Below are 18,439 nucleotides of genomic sequence, written 5' to 3'. Positions count from 1 at the left end.
GCTTCACAGCACATGCTCTGTATGCAGAAAGTCTGTTTCAATCTCCGGTGTGTTCACATAGAACTCCTGCCTGAAACCCTGGAGAATTGCTGCGAGCAGTGTAGTATGACTGTTCCCAACTTGTTGCCCTCAAGCCATGGGTGTCCACAGGGAGGGGCAGTTGCCTTCACTGTGATGAACCATAATCCCCAGATTCCCAGCTTTCATTAAAAAAAAAGTTTCTAGCATTTGTAGGACCTGAAATACGAGACAAAATATGTTTGCTAGACCTGTTCTCTGATGCCAGTTATGTATGTTTGTTTATTTACTTGGAGTATTTACTTTGCTCACCTGCACACACCCCAGAAAACTTTGCAGGATGCCCGTGCCTCCAGATATTGTTGAACTCAAACTCTCAACATCTCTGACAATTGGCCATGTTGGCTGGAGTCCAACAAAACCTGAGCTCAGACCACTGTGAATTGTTTGCAAGGCATTTTGAGGATAAAGCTGTTCATCTCGGGGCAGGTAAATTTGCAGGCCAAAAGGCTTTCTTGCAGAGGTAGGAAGTTTTCAGATCCATTTTACTTGGGCAATTATATCCAAGGACTTTTTGATACCCCTGTAAATGCTGTACAGTAATTATGTAAGGGTTGGTTTTGTAGGGTAAATGTGGTAAGTAGAGTGAGTGAAGGGGGAGTACAGTACATGGGTTGGAATGTTGAGGAATGCTGAGTTGTGATTGGCTGAGCGTCTGGCTGGTTGAAGGTATAAATGAGAGAGTGACAGTTGGAGGGGTTGGTTGTTGTTGGTTCTGGGTTTTTGAGGGGTGGATTTGTGTTTAGGTGGTTAGTGAGGCAGGTTTTAGGACTAAGATATATAAAGAGAAAACTATTATATGTAACCACATGCATAAGTAATCTGGTTTATTCCTTGTGTTATTAAATAAATAGTTTTGGTTTAACATCACGCCTGATCCTTGGTTGGGATATTACAGACCAGAAGGGTGGGCAAAGCAAATACCAAAGCTGGGAACAGCATCAACGGTGGCAGCGGTGAAGGGATAGTGTAATAGCAGCAGGTATCCAAAGCAATCCAGGGCTGTAATCTTTGAAGGCAGAAAGATGCAGGGGGGTTGTGGCCTGTAAGTGCACCCAGACCCTACGTAGCAATCTGAGGAGGAGACTAAGGCACAGTCTCTGGGCAATATTGCGTTACAGAGTGTCAGGTGGTGGCGCCTAGTAGTGGGATCGTGAGAGACCTGTGCTGGGGCCAGTGTGAGAGATCCATTATGAGACCGGACTTTGAGTAAGGGTCTGACAGACTTTTCCATATTGTAAGTTATGGAAAGGAATGAAACCTCATGTCTTGTGGAGAAGGTTGTTTGCCTTATACCGAGTCAGAACTGTCTACACTGACTGGCAGTGGCTCTCCAGAATTTCAGACAGGGTCTTTCTTCCCCAGCCCTACCTGGAGATGCCAGGGATTGAACCCAGGGCCTTTTGCATGCAAAACAGCTGCTCTGCCACTCAGCTTGGAAGGTATTCTACTGGATATAAAGGAAGGCTGGGAGGGTCTCCGTTTAGAAATGTTGCCTAATGGAGAATAACCTGATATATTCTTAGGGAAAGAGAGAGATGAAAATGAAGAGACATGATGAAGCAAGCCCCAGACAGAAAACAGGTGCCTCAAAGTTCTGAAGAAACGTCAGGGTAGGTGGGTTGTCAAGGTAACACTGACCCACTCTTCCTTGTGGCATCTCTTGCTGCTGGTTTAAAAGCCCCCAACCAGAGGTGTCCAGTGTGGGTTTTAGTGGAGGAGTTAAATAGAGGAGAGGAAGAGAGAGGAGGTGGGCATTGGCGGAGATAGAGAGGAAAGAGAAGAGGTGTTTGTTTTTTATTTATTTTTTGTATCTATTTCAATTTTGTTTTTATTTTTGTTCATTTTTTATTTTTATTTATTTTTTGTTTATTTTGTTGATTATATTTTTATTTTCTATTTATATTTTGTTGATTTATATTTTTGTTTGTTTTATTACTCCTTATTTAGGGGTGGGGATGGGGTGGGGTTGGGAGTTTAGGGTCAGGTTCAGAGTTAGGGCCAGGGTTAGGATAGATTAGGATTAGGGTTAGGAGATTTTCTGAGAGTCTGTTTCTCTTCAAGAGCAATGTGAGTAGGATTTTTCTGCTTTTATGTCTATCCTTGGGGGAGAACCTGGGGTCCCCTACACAGCCTTTGCCCCTGGAGGTTGCTAGGCCAGTTGCCCAGCTGCTCTGCTGAGTCCAGACTTCCCTTAATGGTTCACACGCGGCCTGCCTCCACCACCTCCTGAGCTGCAGAGACCAGGAGGACTCTCCTCTGAAGTCTTATCTGCACAAGATAGTGGAGGGAGATGCACTACCCTCATAATACACCCAGACGGAGACACAGACAGCTAAAACATTGATGTATATTTATTTAAACAGGATAGTACCCAGAACATGTGCTTCTTTCATATGGAATACTAAAATCAGTTTTTATACACCCTAACCAAACCTACCTGATTCCCCTCCAGACTCTTTCCCTGAGTTTCCATTCTCCCTCCCATCTGATTCCCTCTCACTCTCTCTCTCTGTCTCCTCCATTTTTCATCTCTCCATCAGTCAGTCTCACAACAGACACTTTCCACCTGCCGGCCAGTCGCTCTGGCTTCATCCAAGACTCCACCACACCCCTCTGCTTTCCAACATTCTTCTGTTATACCTTGATCTGTTCAGGAAACTTGCCCTGCTGTACCAAAGATGGCTGCCTCCTTGTAGTGCGGGGATAGTAATCTGGACTTTATAGGGATCAGTGGAGAGTGGAGGCTTTAATAACAATGTCCTCCCCCTCCCCAGCTATCCCGATGCACCTGAAATGGTAGAAGCGATGCCTGCAACTAAAGAGCTTGAAACAGAAGGTTACCCCTAATTCTGTTTTGCTGCACTGCAAGGATTTCTCGTTCTCCCCAGAACCCCCTCCCTACAATGTTTCTGGCTATGTTAGGGCCTCGTCCTAACCTCTCCCCCATCTCTTCTAGGTTCAAAAGCCTGTGGGGCCTGCTTGTGTGCAGGATCGCAAAGGTCACTCCTTCAGGGGGGCTTCCAAACCAGCATGGAAGTGCCCCTGGTTCAAGTGGAGGAGCAAAAAAACCACTCCGGAAAGTGAAGCCAGGCCAGGTGAGGCTGCCGGTGTGAGCAAGTGTCCTGTTTTGTGCGGAGGGAGAATGTTAGGATGGCAATGCAGAGTCTATGATAATGATGACCTGGTGCTCTGGCTTCCCACATAAGAAGAGCCCTGCAAGATCAGACCAAAGGCCCATCTGTCCAGCAGACTGTTCCCACAATGGCCAAGCAGGTGCTGCAATGACAAAGCCCACAACAGGGCCCATCCACTGGAGCCCTCCCACACTCGTGATCCCCAACCATTGGTACTTTGTAGAGGCATACTGCCTCTTTTCCTGGGGGTAACTAGGAGCCATCAATGGCCTTCTCCATGAATTGCTGCTGTCCTTTTCTCTAGTCGCCCAATATGGCAGCCACCATCACCACACCTGGTGGCAGGGAGTTCCATCTTGAGCAATGCAATGCTATGTGAGGAAGAAACCCTTCCTTGTGTGTGTCCTGATCTCCTGCCCCTTCCTCTTCACTGGATGACACTGCTGGGTTCTAGCATTATGAGAGGGGGAGAAAAAGCTCTCTCTGTCCACTCCATGCACCATTTTATACACCTCCAGCCTTACAACAATGACATGACACATGAAAAAAAGGGAGGAGGAGAAGGAGGTGGTTGCCAAATGCAAAGGAGAGGAAAAGGAGTTGGGTGCCCAGCCCAAGAAAAGGCCTCCCAGTGAGAAAGAGAGAGGTGCGAGGGGAGGGTTGGAGGCAGGGAGCAGAGGGGACCATCCAAAGCTTAGCCAGAACATAAGATGGGAAGCTTCTAGCCCAGCAAAGGGTCTGAGGACGAGCTTAGTGAGTGAGAGGATGGGAGCCACAGAGAGGTTTGAAAGGGTTGAGGACAGAGTGGGGAGGTTTGAGTGAAGAAGCAGGAAGATTCAGACAATGTTAGAATAGTCCATGTGAGAAATGAACCTTTCTTTATCTCCTTTCCTCCTCTTTTCCTCCTTTCCATTGCAGAGCCGCCAACAGATGAGGCCATCCCCTCGCCTGATCTGAGTATCTTAGGGAGTGGAAATGAAGGCTGGCTACAAAACCTCTTGGCACAGGAGTCTCTCATACTGCCCCCCCCCAAGCCCAAGCCCAGGAAAATGCCCATTCTAGAGGTTTGCCCCCTGAGATCTGGGAGCACCCCTTTTGCCATTCTGCCGTCTTGCAAACCATATTGTTCTTTCCTGGTTAATAGCCTGAACTCGTCTGGGATGAAAGATTTCTGTCATGCATTTCCTCCACCTCTGGAGAGGCCTGGGCCAGGGGGCAGGATACCTTGCCCTACGACAAGAACGCTGCAGCTCAAGCCATTGTGGGGTGAGCAATCCAGCGGGGAGGTGGGTGGGAGGCCTGAGGAGGGAATGTGGCTCATGTTCTGAGGCAGGGAGCCTTGTGGGTGTGGCAGAGCTTGGACTCTGCAGGCATTTGGAACGGGAATTCCAACTGCGGCTGAAGTCAGCCCGAGTTTGCATCTGGAGCAGCCCTCTTGAATCCATGGGGCACTGACTTTTCTCTTCTGCTCCTTGATCCCTTCTCAGAGTGTTACACTAGAAGTAAGGTTCGTTCCCGCTGGTTGAGGCCCAATATCAAACAACGGAGACTCAGAATAGCAACCAAGGCCTCGTTTATTGTCACTTGCAAGTCGAGAGCTCACAGTAGACTCGTGTCAGTCTGTGAGATCTAAAAGTTACAGCAACACAGATATAGTTTCTTGTTTCCAGGCAGTTTCACATGCATTCCAAAGGTGGGGGTTAGTCATGCTCTGTACTGCAGATAAGAAATGAAGCTGCTAGCTTGTTCATTTGTTTGATACTTTTCAGTTTGCTGAGTCCTGCTGATTCCCTTAATATTGCCAGTTTATCAAAGGTCATTGTCATCATTCTACATGTGTTGTCAGCATTTCTATAGGTACAGGAAAACTTCCAATTTTCTTATATTACAAGAGCATCAGTGAGAAATGGGACATTTCCCTCCACATACTGAGAATGGCAATGGAAGCCATCTATAACCTCAGGTATGTTATTGGTGAGAGATGGGGATGTGCGAGGCAAGGGCAGTCAGTGGCTGGAAATTTAGATTGACAGGGACATCAAGGCAAGAATGGAAATGAAGGGAAGGGGCTGCAAGTGAACAAAGAGGCCCATTGTCCCGTTTTCAGCTTGAGAAGGAGCCAACATAGAGGGAGGCTGGGTGCCTTTTATGTTTGTGGGGCCAGATCAGCCCTCCTAGTTTCTGCCCCTTCTTTGTGCTTTAAAGGGCAGCAGGCCTCTGACCTGGAAGCTAGAACGGGGTGGCTCTATAGTGGGATGGCTAGCTTGGAGGTGGTCAGTTCCTTAGGGGGACGTGGAGGTTTGAGGACACAGACTCTGAAGTTCCCAGCACAGTGATCCATGTCTCAAGAGCCCCGGATCTGATGGACTTGGGCTGTGAGTTGGGCCTTGTTCCTGATTCTGGGCCTGCGAGTTGGGCCTGCTCCTGACTCTGGGCCTGCGAGTTGGGCCTGCTCCTGATTCTGAAGCCTGGGCTGGTGTCTGCCTTCAGATCCCTCAGAGGAATAGCTCTGGAGGCAGAGGAAGCAGGCCCCAGTCCAGGCAACAGCTGCCCCTCCTCATTTTGGTTTGAGTCACAGCCAAGGCCTCTTTGGGGGAATAACTCAGTGGATGAAAACGTAAGAGAGTCATGGGGGGATTGGGACTCCCAACATGCCCTAGCCCCTGCCCACAGATATGTGGGGAACTCCATCTCATCCTTTCTCTTCTATCCTACCAGCTTCTTGAAACCTCCCTTGCAGATGCAGAACAAATCCAACATAATCAACTTGACATTTTATGAGACTTATGAAATAATAGAACTTGGCGAGGATGACAACAAGGCAAATTATTTGTTGCTTTGAGGCAAATTCTTCGTTGCTTTGATCATGATTTTGGTGTTTTGACTTCTATTCAACTAATTTCCTGTAAGTTTCACATATTTATTTCTTTTCATTTCTTGCTGATTTGGCAGTGAGAGATTAAGCATGGTGATAATGGTCTTGGGTTCACTGGTTTTGAGCTCTTAGATACAATTATTTTTTAGCAGCATTTATATACTATTGGATTGTAAAGAAATAATATCTCTAAGCGGTTTGCAAGAAACATGAAAATTATCAGTAAAAACAAGTAGTAAAAAACATTGAATGGTCTGGCCTCTCTCTCTATTCTGCCAATTGCTTCAGTGTCACACTTCCATTGCTAAAAATCTGTTGTCTACTTTTTCCCATTTCAGTGTAATCTCCTGCTCTCAATCTGTGGATCCACCTTAATGAAAATGGTCTTCACCATCAGGAGCTCACAGAGATGTTTCTTTTAATGCTGAAAGGTCTCCTAGCAGGGGCCCCAACCATGCCAACACTCTCGTGCATATATGAAGCAAGTGTGCTATGGGCTGGGGATATGTTTCATTTAAGCGGAGCCTGGCAGGGAGACTCAAATTCATTCCCCCCCTCTGGGGGCACATGTTTTATCAGCAGAATCACCCACCAGGCACCCCTTGGGCCCTTCCGCATTTGGTAGGTAAGCTGAACACTCTGAAACACTGTCCCATATGTCTGGCAACATGCTGCTGAGTAGCCTGAAGCATGATCTACGTGTCCAGGCATCAACACTTACGTTATTTTATTTTATTATTGCATTTATACCCCATCTTTCTACCGAGCTGAAGGTGGCGTATGCCATTCTTCTCCTCCCCATTTTGTCCTCATAATAACCCTGTGAGGTAGGTTAGGCTGAGAGAGAGAGTGACTGGCCCAAGGTCACCTAGTGGCTGAGTGGGGATTCGAACCCTTGTCTTCCAGATCCTAGTCTGATGCACTAACCAGTATACCATACTGGCTCCTTTAACCAAGCAGAGTCCCAAACCCAAAGTGTTGGTGACTCCCTTACCTGCTGGGGAAGGGCACCCCACACAAACAAGGGGCCACCTTTCCCAAGGCCCTTTCTTCACATCTGGGTGGATCAGCAGGGAAGGGCACCGATGCAGATCTGGGGCTCAGTCAGGTAGGCAAAGGAGGTATTTTCAAACATTTTGGGAGAGTAAGCTAGGGATATCTGCTAGTGGGAGAGACTCCTTGGTGGGTAGTGGTGGCAGCCTGCCTTGATAACTCAGACCAGTCCCCAAGTTTTGAAGTATTCTTTCCTCCCACAGGATCTCAGCTTTTTTTGTGTCACCAGGAGAGATTGAGGAGGAAAGCGATCTGGCGGCCAACCTCTGGTGGCTGCTGGCCCATGCAGTGATTCTGCTGAACCTGACCGTAACTATCTCATCTTTATTCGTTATTCATCATTATTCATTAGATATATCTTTGTTTTATGGCTCTGAGAGGCTCTCAAAGCAGCTTAAAGAAGGTGATCACATTCCAGTCTGCTCTCAGGGATCTCCCTATGGGGCCAGGATGATTAAGAAGGTGGCATTCTTTGTTCTCCTCTTTGGTGCTGTGCTTTGGCCTCCGACCACTAGGCAGCAGGGCCCACAGAGGTCCTCTCAAGCAAGGGAGTGGGGCTGAGCATCTGGAGCTCACTTAGTTCTACTTTGGGGCTCTTTTGTTCTGGGATCTAAAAAGCACTTGTCAAGGATTTTCTTACGTCTCTCTACAGCTGGAGTCTGTCCTGGCTGTGCCCGAGAACCAGTGAAGGTAAGAGCTCCATCCTGGAAGCAGAGAACCAACCCAGAGGACCCACTTTCCACATGAAAGCCATTGCCTGTAGCCACACTAGGGCCCGAGGGGACCCCATCTCTGAAATGTAACATCCCTGCCTCAGGCTGATCGCTCAGATTGTGGTCTTGAAATCTCAGCTTCCCTGCAGTGAGGCCACAAAAGTGGGGTGAGGTGGGGAGTGAGTGGCAGTTGCCAACTGCTGTGGTGATGCCGCCCCAAGCAGTGGAGGCCAGAGCTTGGAAGTGATTAATTACCAAAAACAAATTACTTGTAATTTATTACTTTTTTGAGGAATGAGTGGGTAATTCCTTTACATTTTGATTGTAATAGAATAAGGGGTAATTTTATTACTTTTGAGGAGTAATTGTAATGTTTCCAGCATTACTTTTGGGTGTTACCTGGGTGGGGGATAGGGTTACCAAGTGTCCAGTTTTCGGCCAGATACTCTGGCTTTTGGGGGTCCTCTCTGGGATTCCGGGTGACTCCCCTTACTCTCTGGACTCTCAGCTTTAATTAAAAAAAAAAAGTTTCTAGGTGATCTGGTTCTGAGATATACACCCAAACATCGGCTGCCCCTCCCATGACTATTAAATCTGTTTAATACAGTAGGGCCTCCTCATACGGCACGTTCTGTTCCAGGCCCCTGCCGAAAAGCAAAAACTGCCAGAAAGTGGGGCCCTACTCAGCTGTAGCGTGAGAGCTCCCCGCCCTACAGCTGATCACGCAATCAGCTGTAGCGCAGGGAGCTCCAGCCGCTGCGCTCCAGGTGACAGCGATCATGGGATCAGCTGGAGCATGCGATCAGCTATAGCACGCGATCAGCTGTATCATGGGATCAGCTATAGCACGCGAGCTCCTCATGCTACAGCTGACAGGGATCAGCTGGAGCGCAGAGAACTCGCATGCTTCAGCTGATCCCTGTCAGCTGGAGCGCGCGATCAGCTGGAGCGCGGGGAGCTCACGCTCCAGCTGATAGCTGTCAGCTGGAGCTTGGGGGCTGGAGCTCCCTGAGCTATACCTGATCGCCCTGCTGGCGCCGCCATATTAGCAGAACACCGAAAAGCGTGACCCTACTGTAGATCTGTTATAGCAGCTTGTAACTATAACCCCACCCTTTCAGGATTGTAGCCAATAAGTGAAGCCAGAGTTGTGATTTGTTGACTTCCAGGAAGTTCTTAGATCTCATTGCAATGCCAGAAAGTGGTGGTTTTCCCCGTTTATCTGAAAATCTCATAAGTATATAGTTTTCAGGGGGTTTTTCTGTTGTGTGCAAGAGTCAAACCGTGGGCTGTTGAAGAGGGCAGTGCTTTGAACACCTTCCCCGTATGAAAGCTTTAATCCAATACTTGCTTTTCTGCGAGTAAAGCAATGCTAATCCCACATACCTGGAGTAAACACCATTGAATTCAATAGGACTTACTTTTGAGTAGACATGGTTAGGATTGTGCTGTAAAGTAATGGGACTTTAGAGTGAACATAGCAAAGAATTGTGTTAGTATTATGAATCTTTCTCTCCCTCTCCAATCCTGTTTTTTAAAGCAATTTGTCAGGGCATACTTAGGTATCACAGGTTTTGTTGTGTAGGTACAGGGCCGGCTCCAGGCATGCGGGGGCCCTTGAGCATCAGCTTGCCCTGGTCCCCGGGTGGGTGGGTGTGCGCACCCCCATGCACCCCCCACGGCCCCCCTACCTGTCTAGTGTTTACCATTGCCCTTAATGAAGATGGCGGCCGTGGTTTCCCTAAGGGCGCACATCTCTGCCATCAACTAAGATGGCGGCAGCGCCTTCAGTACCTTAGGGAAGCTGCGGCCGCCATCTTCATTAAGGGCAATGCTAAAAAGCTGGCTGACAGGTAAGTGGGGGGCATGGGGGGTGCGGATCACGGAAGGGGAGTGGAGGGCCCCTCAGGGGCCCCTCCGGGGCTCCTGTAGCTCCAGGGCCCTCAGGCCAGTGCCCAACCTAGCCGCCCTTTAGAACCGGCCCTGTGTAGGTATCACAGGTTTTGTTATGTAGGAAACTAATACTGATTTTTAAAAAAATGTTCTGCAATGACCAACTAGTTTGACAATAAACTATTATATTGGACGTATTTTTACATCTGCTCTGTGTGTGTGTGTGTGTGTGTGTGTGTGGTCTTTCCAACAACCCTGTGAGGTAGGGTTGGTGATTGGAAACCAAGGCAGCTCACAATAAGAAATAAATCCCTTTAAAATCCAATAACCATAAAACAAGCATAAACAGTTGCAAAACAGCTTACAGTGGCATGATTCTGAATTTTGGGTTGGGTGAATGAAGTTTATTATTTATTATTTGATTTTTATCCCGCCCTTCCTCCCAGTAGGAACCCAGGGCAGCGAACAAAAACACTAAATACACTTTAAAATATCTTTAAAAACATTTTTTAAATGCTTAAAAATATCTTTTTTTAAAAAAGAAAATGTTTAAAAACATTGAAAAGCAATTACGACACAGACTGGGATAAGGTCTCAAGTTAAAAGGCTTGTTAAAAGAACAAGTTCCTCATCACTTGAGGTTGCATTCTCTGGACATTTCCCTGTTTGAGAAAGCCCCATTGAATACACTGAGATTTGCTTCTGTTTATAGTGCAAACATAGGATTGCACTATAAATATCTTTACAGGTTGTGTAAACAACAAACATGTTTGATAGTCATGCTTATATAAATATTTCTTCATACAGTACTGTGTCCCAATAAGTATCTGATTTCACACTATGGTTGTAGATTATTTTTTCCTCTACATTTTAAGTGTGCCCTTCTTCTTTGGGATGGTCATGGTTCCCCCCTGTTGTTTTCATCCTGAAGGGCAGATAGGCTGAGAGATGGTGAGTAGCCCATGGTCACCCACTACACTTTATAGCTCGTTTCCATTTTCAAAAAATTAATTAAAACAATTTACATGCAGGCAAAATTTATCAAGTAGATCCACACAATACATTTAAAGCACATCCAACTTGCATTTAAAGCGCATGACTTCTCCTAAAGAATCCTGGGAAGTGTAGTTTCCCCCTCACAGTTATAGTTCCCATCACCCTTACCAAACTACAGTTCCCATGATTCAGTGGTGTGATTCATGTGCTTCAAATTGAATGTGCTTTAAATGAATGGTGTGGATCTGCCGTAGGTATGATGTGCATTCAAGGGTGAATTAAAAAGAACAAATTTAAAATATACTTTTTTAAACAGGGAAAGGGTTGTAGCTCATTGGTAGGGCATATGCTTTGGATGCAAAGGTCCAGAATTCAATTTCTGCTAAAGACTATTGCCTGGAATCCTGGAGAGCCAATACTAGTCCATGTCATCAGTACTGAGCTAGATGGTAGCAAATGGCCTGAGTCAGTATAAGGGAGATTCCTTTGTTCCTAAAAGTGGGAAGAGACTCAAGGGCCACAATGACTCCAACATTTATTTATGTATTTTATTTACAACATTTATATACTGCTTTATTGTAAAAAATCTCAAAGTGGTTTACAGAAATAATTAAAACAATAAAATTATTGGCAAAAACAGTTAAAGACAGGTATTTAAAAACATTCAAAATAATAAAACCAACAATGAGTTAAAAACAGATTTAGAAACACAATAGCTTCTTCATGCCTGGATAGGCTTGCCTAAACAAAAATGATATTAGCAGGTGCTGAAAAGAGTACAGATTTCAGAGCAGAGGTATTGTGTGCTGATAGGATCTCACTCATGTCAGCAATCATGCTGCAGCATTCTGCATTAACTGCAGCCCCTGGTTGTGCTGTGTGGAGATTTCTGTGACCTTGGCTGACTGGCTGCCAGGATTTTTTTAGTTTTGGTTTTTGGTTATGAATCCTGACTGGTTGTGGGATGCTGAGTTGTCTGCCTTACTCATAGGAATCTTGTTGTGGTTGGTATGGTATTGCATTTAGGAAAGCATCACTGTCTTTTGCTTTTCTTTTTGTTTGCATTTCATTTACCTTTAACCTCACTCTCTTACATCCATAGAAGCAACAGCAGTGGTTCCATGCACTCAGCTCAACCCCCTAAAACCCACTGATGATGCACCTTGTTGTTTGCATGGCTGTTTGCATGGTTGTTTCTTGCCCAATAGTGGTAAAACAGAATTCACATATTTGGAAGTATGGCTGCAATTGTTATTCCCAAGCTGCTGCTTGTAAAGGTAGACCAAACCATGTGTGTTTTCTCTCTGTGAATTATTACTCACTGGAATTGGGTAGGCTGTCAAAGTGAGTTTATAGCAGCCCACAGGGTAGACAGAAAGGGCAGAGAACCTTCTTACTCTTACTCTTTTCTCAGACCTCTTTCTGCAGTGAAGAATCAAATCCGTTAAGACCTTTGGAGCAGCAACGTTAAAAGATAAGGGCAGGGCATTCCAGGCAGGGGGTTGCCTACCTTGCTTGGATGTGGATGTCTTTGCAGAGGATCCCTAGTCAAGCTTTACCAACAGCACAATCCAAACTATATCTACTCAGAAGTAAGTCCTATTGAGTTCTATGGGGCTTGGTCCCTTAGTAAGTGTGTTTAGAATTGCAGCCTTCAGGGGCATCCACCTTTACGCACAAATGCCTCCATCTAACATCTCCACAACACTAGGCTCCTTTCTTCTTACAATGGTCTTCTGGTGACTAGCCTGGCCTGAGGGCACTTAAACCCTCTTGCCAAAAGGAAGTAGGCTAGATTAAATATTCCCTACCCAGGCTCCATCTTTTAGCTAAGATTTCTATTTTATTTTCCAGTCAGAGAAATTTTTTAATTTATGCTCCAAGCAATTGTGATTGATGCTTAATGTATCATGCTTAATGACAGCACTCGGGCCCGCCCCTGACATCACTTGGGCCCACCTCCCTGACATCATTAGGGCCCGCCCCTGAAATCTCAGATTTTGGGATGCTTCTGACCTGACAACCCTAGTTGGGGAACAGGGGAAGTCTTCTGCTCCTCTGATTTGTAGATGAAAATCATGTGCCTCAAACTGGGCTTCTGTGCAGCATTGCTATTTCCGTGTGCTCTGTGGGTGGGTAGGAGGTGACTAGGGAGGAGGTGGAGAGCAAGACGGGGCTGGAGTGGAGAAAACAATTGTTTTAAAGAATGAATGGTGATGGAGAAGAATGGAGTGGAGGGAGAAAGGAGCCGGAGGGCAAGAACATGGATAAAGGAGGAGAAGGAGGCAGCAGTAGAATGGAGATAAAGAACTGTGGAGGTGAAAAATGAGTGTGTGTGTGTGTGTGTGTACTGTGTTTGCATTTGGCATGCAAAGCGGCCTCCACCGCTGTCCCTGGCTACTTTGCTGATTTGCAGTGTTTTAACTTTTTTGTATCTCGGGGGAAAATGTTTGCTTGTGTGGGTGTCCCTTAGTTGGTGGCAGGGCAGGGTCCAGGAAGTGGTTAAGCGAGAGATTATGCTTGCTGGCTGAGTGTGTGTGTGTGTGGGTTGCACTTGGTTTGACGTGCAAAGATATGAGTAGTAGTCTCTGCCTCCCTTACCAGTCTTATGGATAAAAAGAATTATTCTACTACCTCTGTGTGTGTTTATTTTTAATGTTGTTTCAGGTGACTTCATTGTGCAGCAGCCAATCCCAGCTCTAGTTTTTTAAAAAGTAACTTAAGTGTAATTGTAGTGATTATTTTTGACTAATGGTAATCAGTTACTTTCAGAGCAATTGTAATTGTAATGGTAATTTATTCCTTTTTGGGCCCATGTAACAGTAACTGAATTTATTCCTTTTAAAAAGTAATCTTCCAAGCTCTGGGGGACAGTGGCATCACTAGGGTTGGTGTCACCCAGTGCGGTAACTCATGGTGTCACCCCCATGGACCTCCTCCCGTACCAGACCATACAGAATCCTTAGTAATGTTTTTTGTACTGTTACTCGTAAATCATAATTTCCGTATATCACTGAATGTAATGGCAATAGTAGTGACATAAACAACTAGCAAAATTAAAATTACACCTTTAAATTACAATATCATACGCACAGCCCAAATTCTTGCTTTTATCACTAATGGGAGTTAATTATCTTGCATATGCCCATAGTAAATTTTCAGATACTTTCAGACCCTCAGCAATTTTCAAGTGGTCTATGTAGAAGAAAAGTTTGGGAACCCCTGGTATAAGACATCTGCTTATGTCCCTATGCCGCTCTCACCCCTCATATAGGTGCCTGGGATGCATGCATGTGGACATACCTCCTTACAGTTATGGAAAGTGATTCTTAATAATAAGTCTCCAGACTCAAAGTTACATAGGTATTTATCAGTTGTTTAGTAGAAAATTCAGAAGTGCAGAGTCCCTTCATGATAGTTGCAGCCACATACACCCTTTTTTACTCCTGGATTAAGAATGAGATCTTTGTTAATGCATTCTCTCACAACAACAAACATCTCTAGGAGCCAATCAGCATGTAAGTGGAGAATGTTAGCAACTGAGAAGAGTCTTCTCAGTGGCTGACTCACCTCCTTTCACTCTGATTGGCTCCAGATTGTGCACCGCCCAGAGAGCTTCGGCTATGGGGCGGTATAGAAATTTAATAAAATAAATAAATAAAAATAAATCAGGAAAGGCAAGGAAGCATATTAGAAGACTCTTCTCAGTGACTAACACGCTCCCTTTTCATGCTGACTGTAGGATGCTTGGAGACATAGGGACCCTGCTCCCAAAAAAGCAGAGGGACTAAGATCCCCTGGGCGACTACCCTCCTGGTGCTTATGAACATGACTATAATATATTTTGTGATGTGCAAGTTCGATATTATTTATTAAGTGTGTTTAGGATTACACTTATGGCATTCCCAAATATGTACTTTCACACAGACTTTGGTTTTCCATAACACAATGTTTGTCCAAGCCTCCACACTTGGGGGGGCACTACTTGCACACCCCTTCCATAAGCACATCAAAGTTGGATACACACCTGAACCAAGACCCAGACAAAAGGGCACTCAAAACAAAAAGGTAATTACAGTGGCTGAGTAGATCTTGTACAGTGGTTATACTGACTGGGCAGCCACTGTCCTTCATATTTTACAGAATACTTTTTCCTATACAAAGATTAAATTTCTGTGTATGAAAAAGTAATATATGAATGGTAATATATGAATAAGAGGAGAGGTCCTCTTGTGGATAAGGAATTGGTTAAGAAGCAGAAAGCAGAGAGTAGGAATAAATGGACAGTTCTCCCAATGGAGGGCTGTAGAAAGTGGAGTCCCTCAAGGATCGGTATTGGGACCTGTACTTTTCAACTTGGTCATTAATGACCTAGAATTAGGAGTGAGCAGTGAAGTGGCCAAGTTTGCTGATGACACTAAATTGTTCAGGGTTGTTAAAACAAAAAGGGATTGCGAAGAGCTCCAAAAAGACCTCTCCAAACTGAGTGAATGGGCAGAAAAATGGCAAATGCAATTCAATATAAACAAGTGTAAAATTATGCATATTGGAGCAAAAAATCTGAATTTCACATATACGCTCATGGGGTCTGAACTGGCGGTGACCGACCAGGAGAGAGACCTCGGGGTTGTAGTGGACAGCACGATGAAAATGTCGACCCAGTGTGCGGCAGCTGTGAAAAAGGCAAATTCCATGCTAGCGATAATTAGGAAAGGTATTGAAAATAAAACAGCCGATATCATAATGCCGTTGTATAAATCTATGGTGCGGCCACATTTGGAATACTGTGTACAGTTCTGGTCGCCTCATCTCAAAAAGGATATTATAGAGTTGGAAAAGGTTCAGAAGAGGGCAACCAGAATGATCAAGGGGATGGAGCGACTCCCTTACGAGGAAAGGTTGCAGCATTTGGGGCTTTTTAGTTTAGAGAAAAGGCGGGTCAGAGGAGACATGATAGAAGTGTATAAAATTATGCATGGCATTGAGAAAGTGGATAGAGAAAAGTTCTTCTCCCTCTCTCATAATACTAGAACTCGTGGACATTCAAAGAAGCTGAATGTTGGAAGATTCAGGACAGACAAAAGGAAGTACTTCTTTACTCAGCGCATAGTTAAACTATGGAATTTGCTCCCACAAGATGCAGTAATGGCCACCAGCTTGGACGGCTTTAAAAGAAGATTAGACAAATTCATGGAGGACAGGGCTATCAATGGCTACTAGCCATGATGGCTGTGCTCTGCCACCCTAGTCAGAGGCAGCATGCTTCTGAAAACCAGTTGCTGGAAGCCTCAGGAGGGGAGAGTGTTCTTGCATTCGGGTCCTGCTTGCGGGCTTCCCCCAGGCACCTGGTTGGCCACTGTGAGAACAGGATGCTGGACTAGATGGGCCACTGGCCTGATCCAGCAGGCTCTTCTTATGTTCTTATGTTCTTATGTCTCACTAGTGAGAAAAGTAAAAAAGTGAATGGTGATCCAAATGTTTTTCATTCTCTCATTATGAAGCTAGCTGCCAGATGATGTATCACCTTCCCTACGCATGCAGCGTAGACTGAAAAACAGCACCCAAGCCACCATTCAATACGTGCACGTATTCTTTCCAAAATGCATCTACAGGTCTCAAAAAGTAATGTGTGACAAAGTCCTCAAACACCTTATAACATGCTTCAAACATGGTCTCTTGTTCTACCAGCATGCCTTCACACCATCACTTTGCCAAAACATAAGGATAGGTAAATTGCTTTTAGGGAGGTTCACAATTATGATTTCCTATTTATTTAATCTAAAAATATTTAAAATACATAAAAACAGCCAGGGGAAGATATTGGAGAAATATAAAATAAATACAAATAAAAAAGGGGGGGAGGTGAAGAGACCTTAAATGTGCTACTCACCATCTCTCAGCCTATCCTCCCATCAGGATGAAAACAATGGAGAACCATGACCACCCCCAGGAAGAAGGGCACACTTAAAATGTAGAGGAAAAAATCATCTACAACCATAGTGTGAAATCAAATACTTATTGGGACACAGTATGAAGAAATATTTATATAAACATGACTCTCAAATATATTTATGAATTACAATCTGTAAATATATTTATAGTGCAATCCGATGTTTGTTTACTCAGAAGCAAGTCCCAATGTATTCAATGGGGCTTACTCAAACTGGGAAGTGTGCAGAGAACTACAGCCTCAAGTGATAAGGAACTTGTTCTTTCAACTTGTTCTTTTAAGTTGAGACCTTATCCCAGTCTGAGTCTGTGTTGGAATTGCTTTTTAATATGTTTTTAAGCCTTTTCTTTTTTTAAAAAAGATGTTTTTTTAAAGCTTTTAAAAAATATTTTCAAAGATGTTTTAATATATTTTAAAGTCTGTTTTTATGATGTTTTAAAGTGCTTTTAGTGCTTTTGTTTGCCGCCCTGGGATCCTACTGGGAGGAAGGGCGGGATATAAATCAAATAAATAAATAAATAAACTTCATTCACCCAACCCAAAATTCCGAATCATGCCTCTTTAGGTTGTTTTCCAACTGTTTATTCTTGCTTTATGGTTATTGGATTTTAAATGGCTTTATTTCTTTTTGTGAGCTGCCTTGGTTTCCAACCCTACCTGACAGTGTTGTTGGAAAGACTACACACACACACTGCAGATGTATAAATACATACAGCCCATATAATAGTTTATTGTCAAACCAGTTGGTCATTGCAGAAAAATCAGTATTAGTTTTTAAAAAAGCAGTATTAGTTTCCTACAGAATAAAAACTGTAATACCTAAGTAAGCCCAGCCTACTTGCTTTAAAGAGGGGGGGGGGACAGAAAGAACACAAACACAATTCTTTTTTACATTCACTCCAAAGTCCCATTGATTTTCAGCACATTCATAACCATGTCTACTTAAAAGTAAATCCTATTGAATTCAATGGGATTTACTCTGGAGATATGGGATTAGCAATGCTTTTACCCCAACAAAAGCAAGTACTGGGAAGGTTTTCAAAACACTGCCCAGGATCCGACTCCTACACACAAGAGGGAAAAAAACTGAAATGTATATACTCACCCAATTTATGAGATTTTCAGATAAACGGGGGAGGGACCACCATTTTCTGGCCTTGCAATGAGGTTTACTAGACACTGCCACAGGTCAAACAAACACTTCACTGATTGGCTGCAATCCTGAACGGGCGGGGTTAAAGCTACAAAGTGCTATACAGTAGTTTAAAAAAAGATTTAACAGGTGGGCTGACGTTTTTATGTATATCTCGAGAACCGGACCACCTAGAAACTTTTTTTTTAATTAAAGCTGAGAATCACCCCCCTCTGATGGTGTCACCTGGTGCGGTCTGCACCCCCCAGTGACGCCACTGCTGGGGGAGACAGATATCTATGGCAGGAGGGGGCCCAAAGGGGGTAATAGCGATGATGGAGGTGAGTGGCAGGCAGCTCCATTGGGCCCAGTCAGGGGATAGGATCCCCATCAGATGCCTTAGCATGCTGGGTGCTAAGTTTGGACCTGCCAAAGTCAAATAAAGCAGCTGTAATTTAGACTCACTTCTGTTCCCTTCTTTTCCATCCAGAAGAACTTCACATTGAAGTTCTAGAGTGAGATTCTGTGCAACCCCAGAGAATGGACAACAAAGGAGGGATCTGTGTGTGTGTGTTTCTTGTTCCAGGTTTTTTGTTGTTGCTGTTATATATA

At 44.6% G+C, this 18,439-nt stretch overlaps 1 protein-coding gene across 1 annotated transcript in view; it reads left to right on the top strand.

Moving 5' to 3' along the window:
* Window positions 1-18,439, top strand: part of LOC133363683 (uncharacterized) — a 26,259-nt gene extending 7,820 nt beyond the window's left edge. Inside the window, exons 4-10 of the mRNA XM_061582950.1 lie at window positions 3,038-3,176; window positions 4,134-4,481; window positions 5,062-5,178; window positions 5,934-6,120; window positions 6,429-7,452; window positions 7,796-7,833; window positions 18,318-18,439. Of these exons, the coding sequence (XP_061438934.1) occupies window positions 3,038-3,176; window positions 4,134-4,481; window positions 5,062-5,072 (498 nt within the window). The 3' untranslated portion in view covers window positions 5,073-5,178; window positions 5,934-6,120; window positions 6,429-7,452; window positions 7,796-7,833; window positions 18,318-18,439. The remainder of the gene's footprint in view (window positions 1-3,037; window positions 3,177-4,133; window positions 4,482-5,061; window positions 5,179-5,933; window positions 6,121-6,428; window positions 7,453-7,795; window positions 7,834-18,317) is intronic.

The sequence above is a fragment of the Rhineura floridana genome, chromosome 9 (assembly GCF_030035675.1).
Source record: "Rhineura floridana isolate rRhiFlo1 chromosome 9, rRhiFlo1.hap2, whole genome shotgun sequence".
NCBI classification, from domain to species: domain Eukaryota; kingdom Metazoa; phylum Chordata; class Lepidosauria; order Squamata; family Rhineuridae; genus Rhineura; species Rhineura floridana.
The sequence above is the reverse complement of the archived record's forward strand: the minus strand, read 5'-3'. Positions and strand labels throughout refer to the sequence as shown.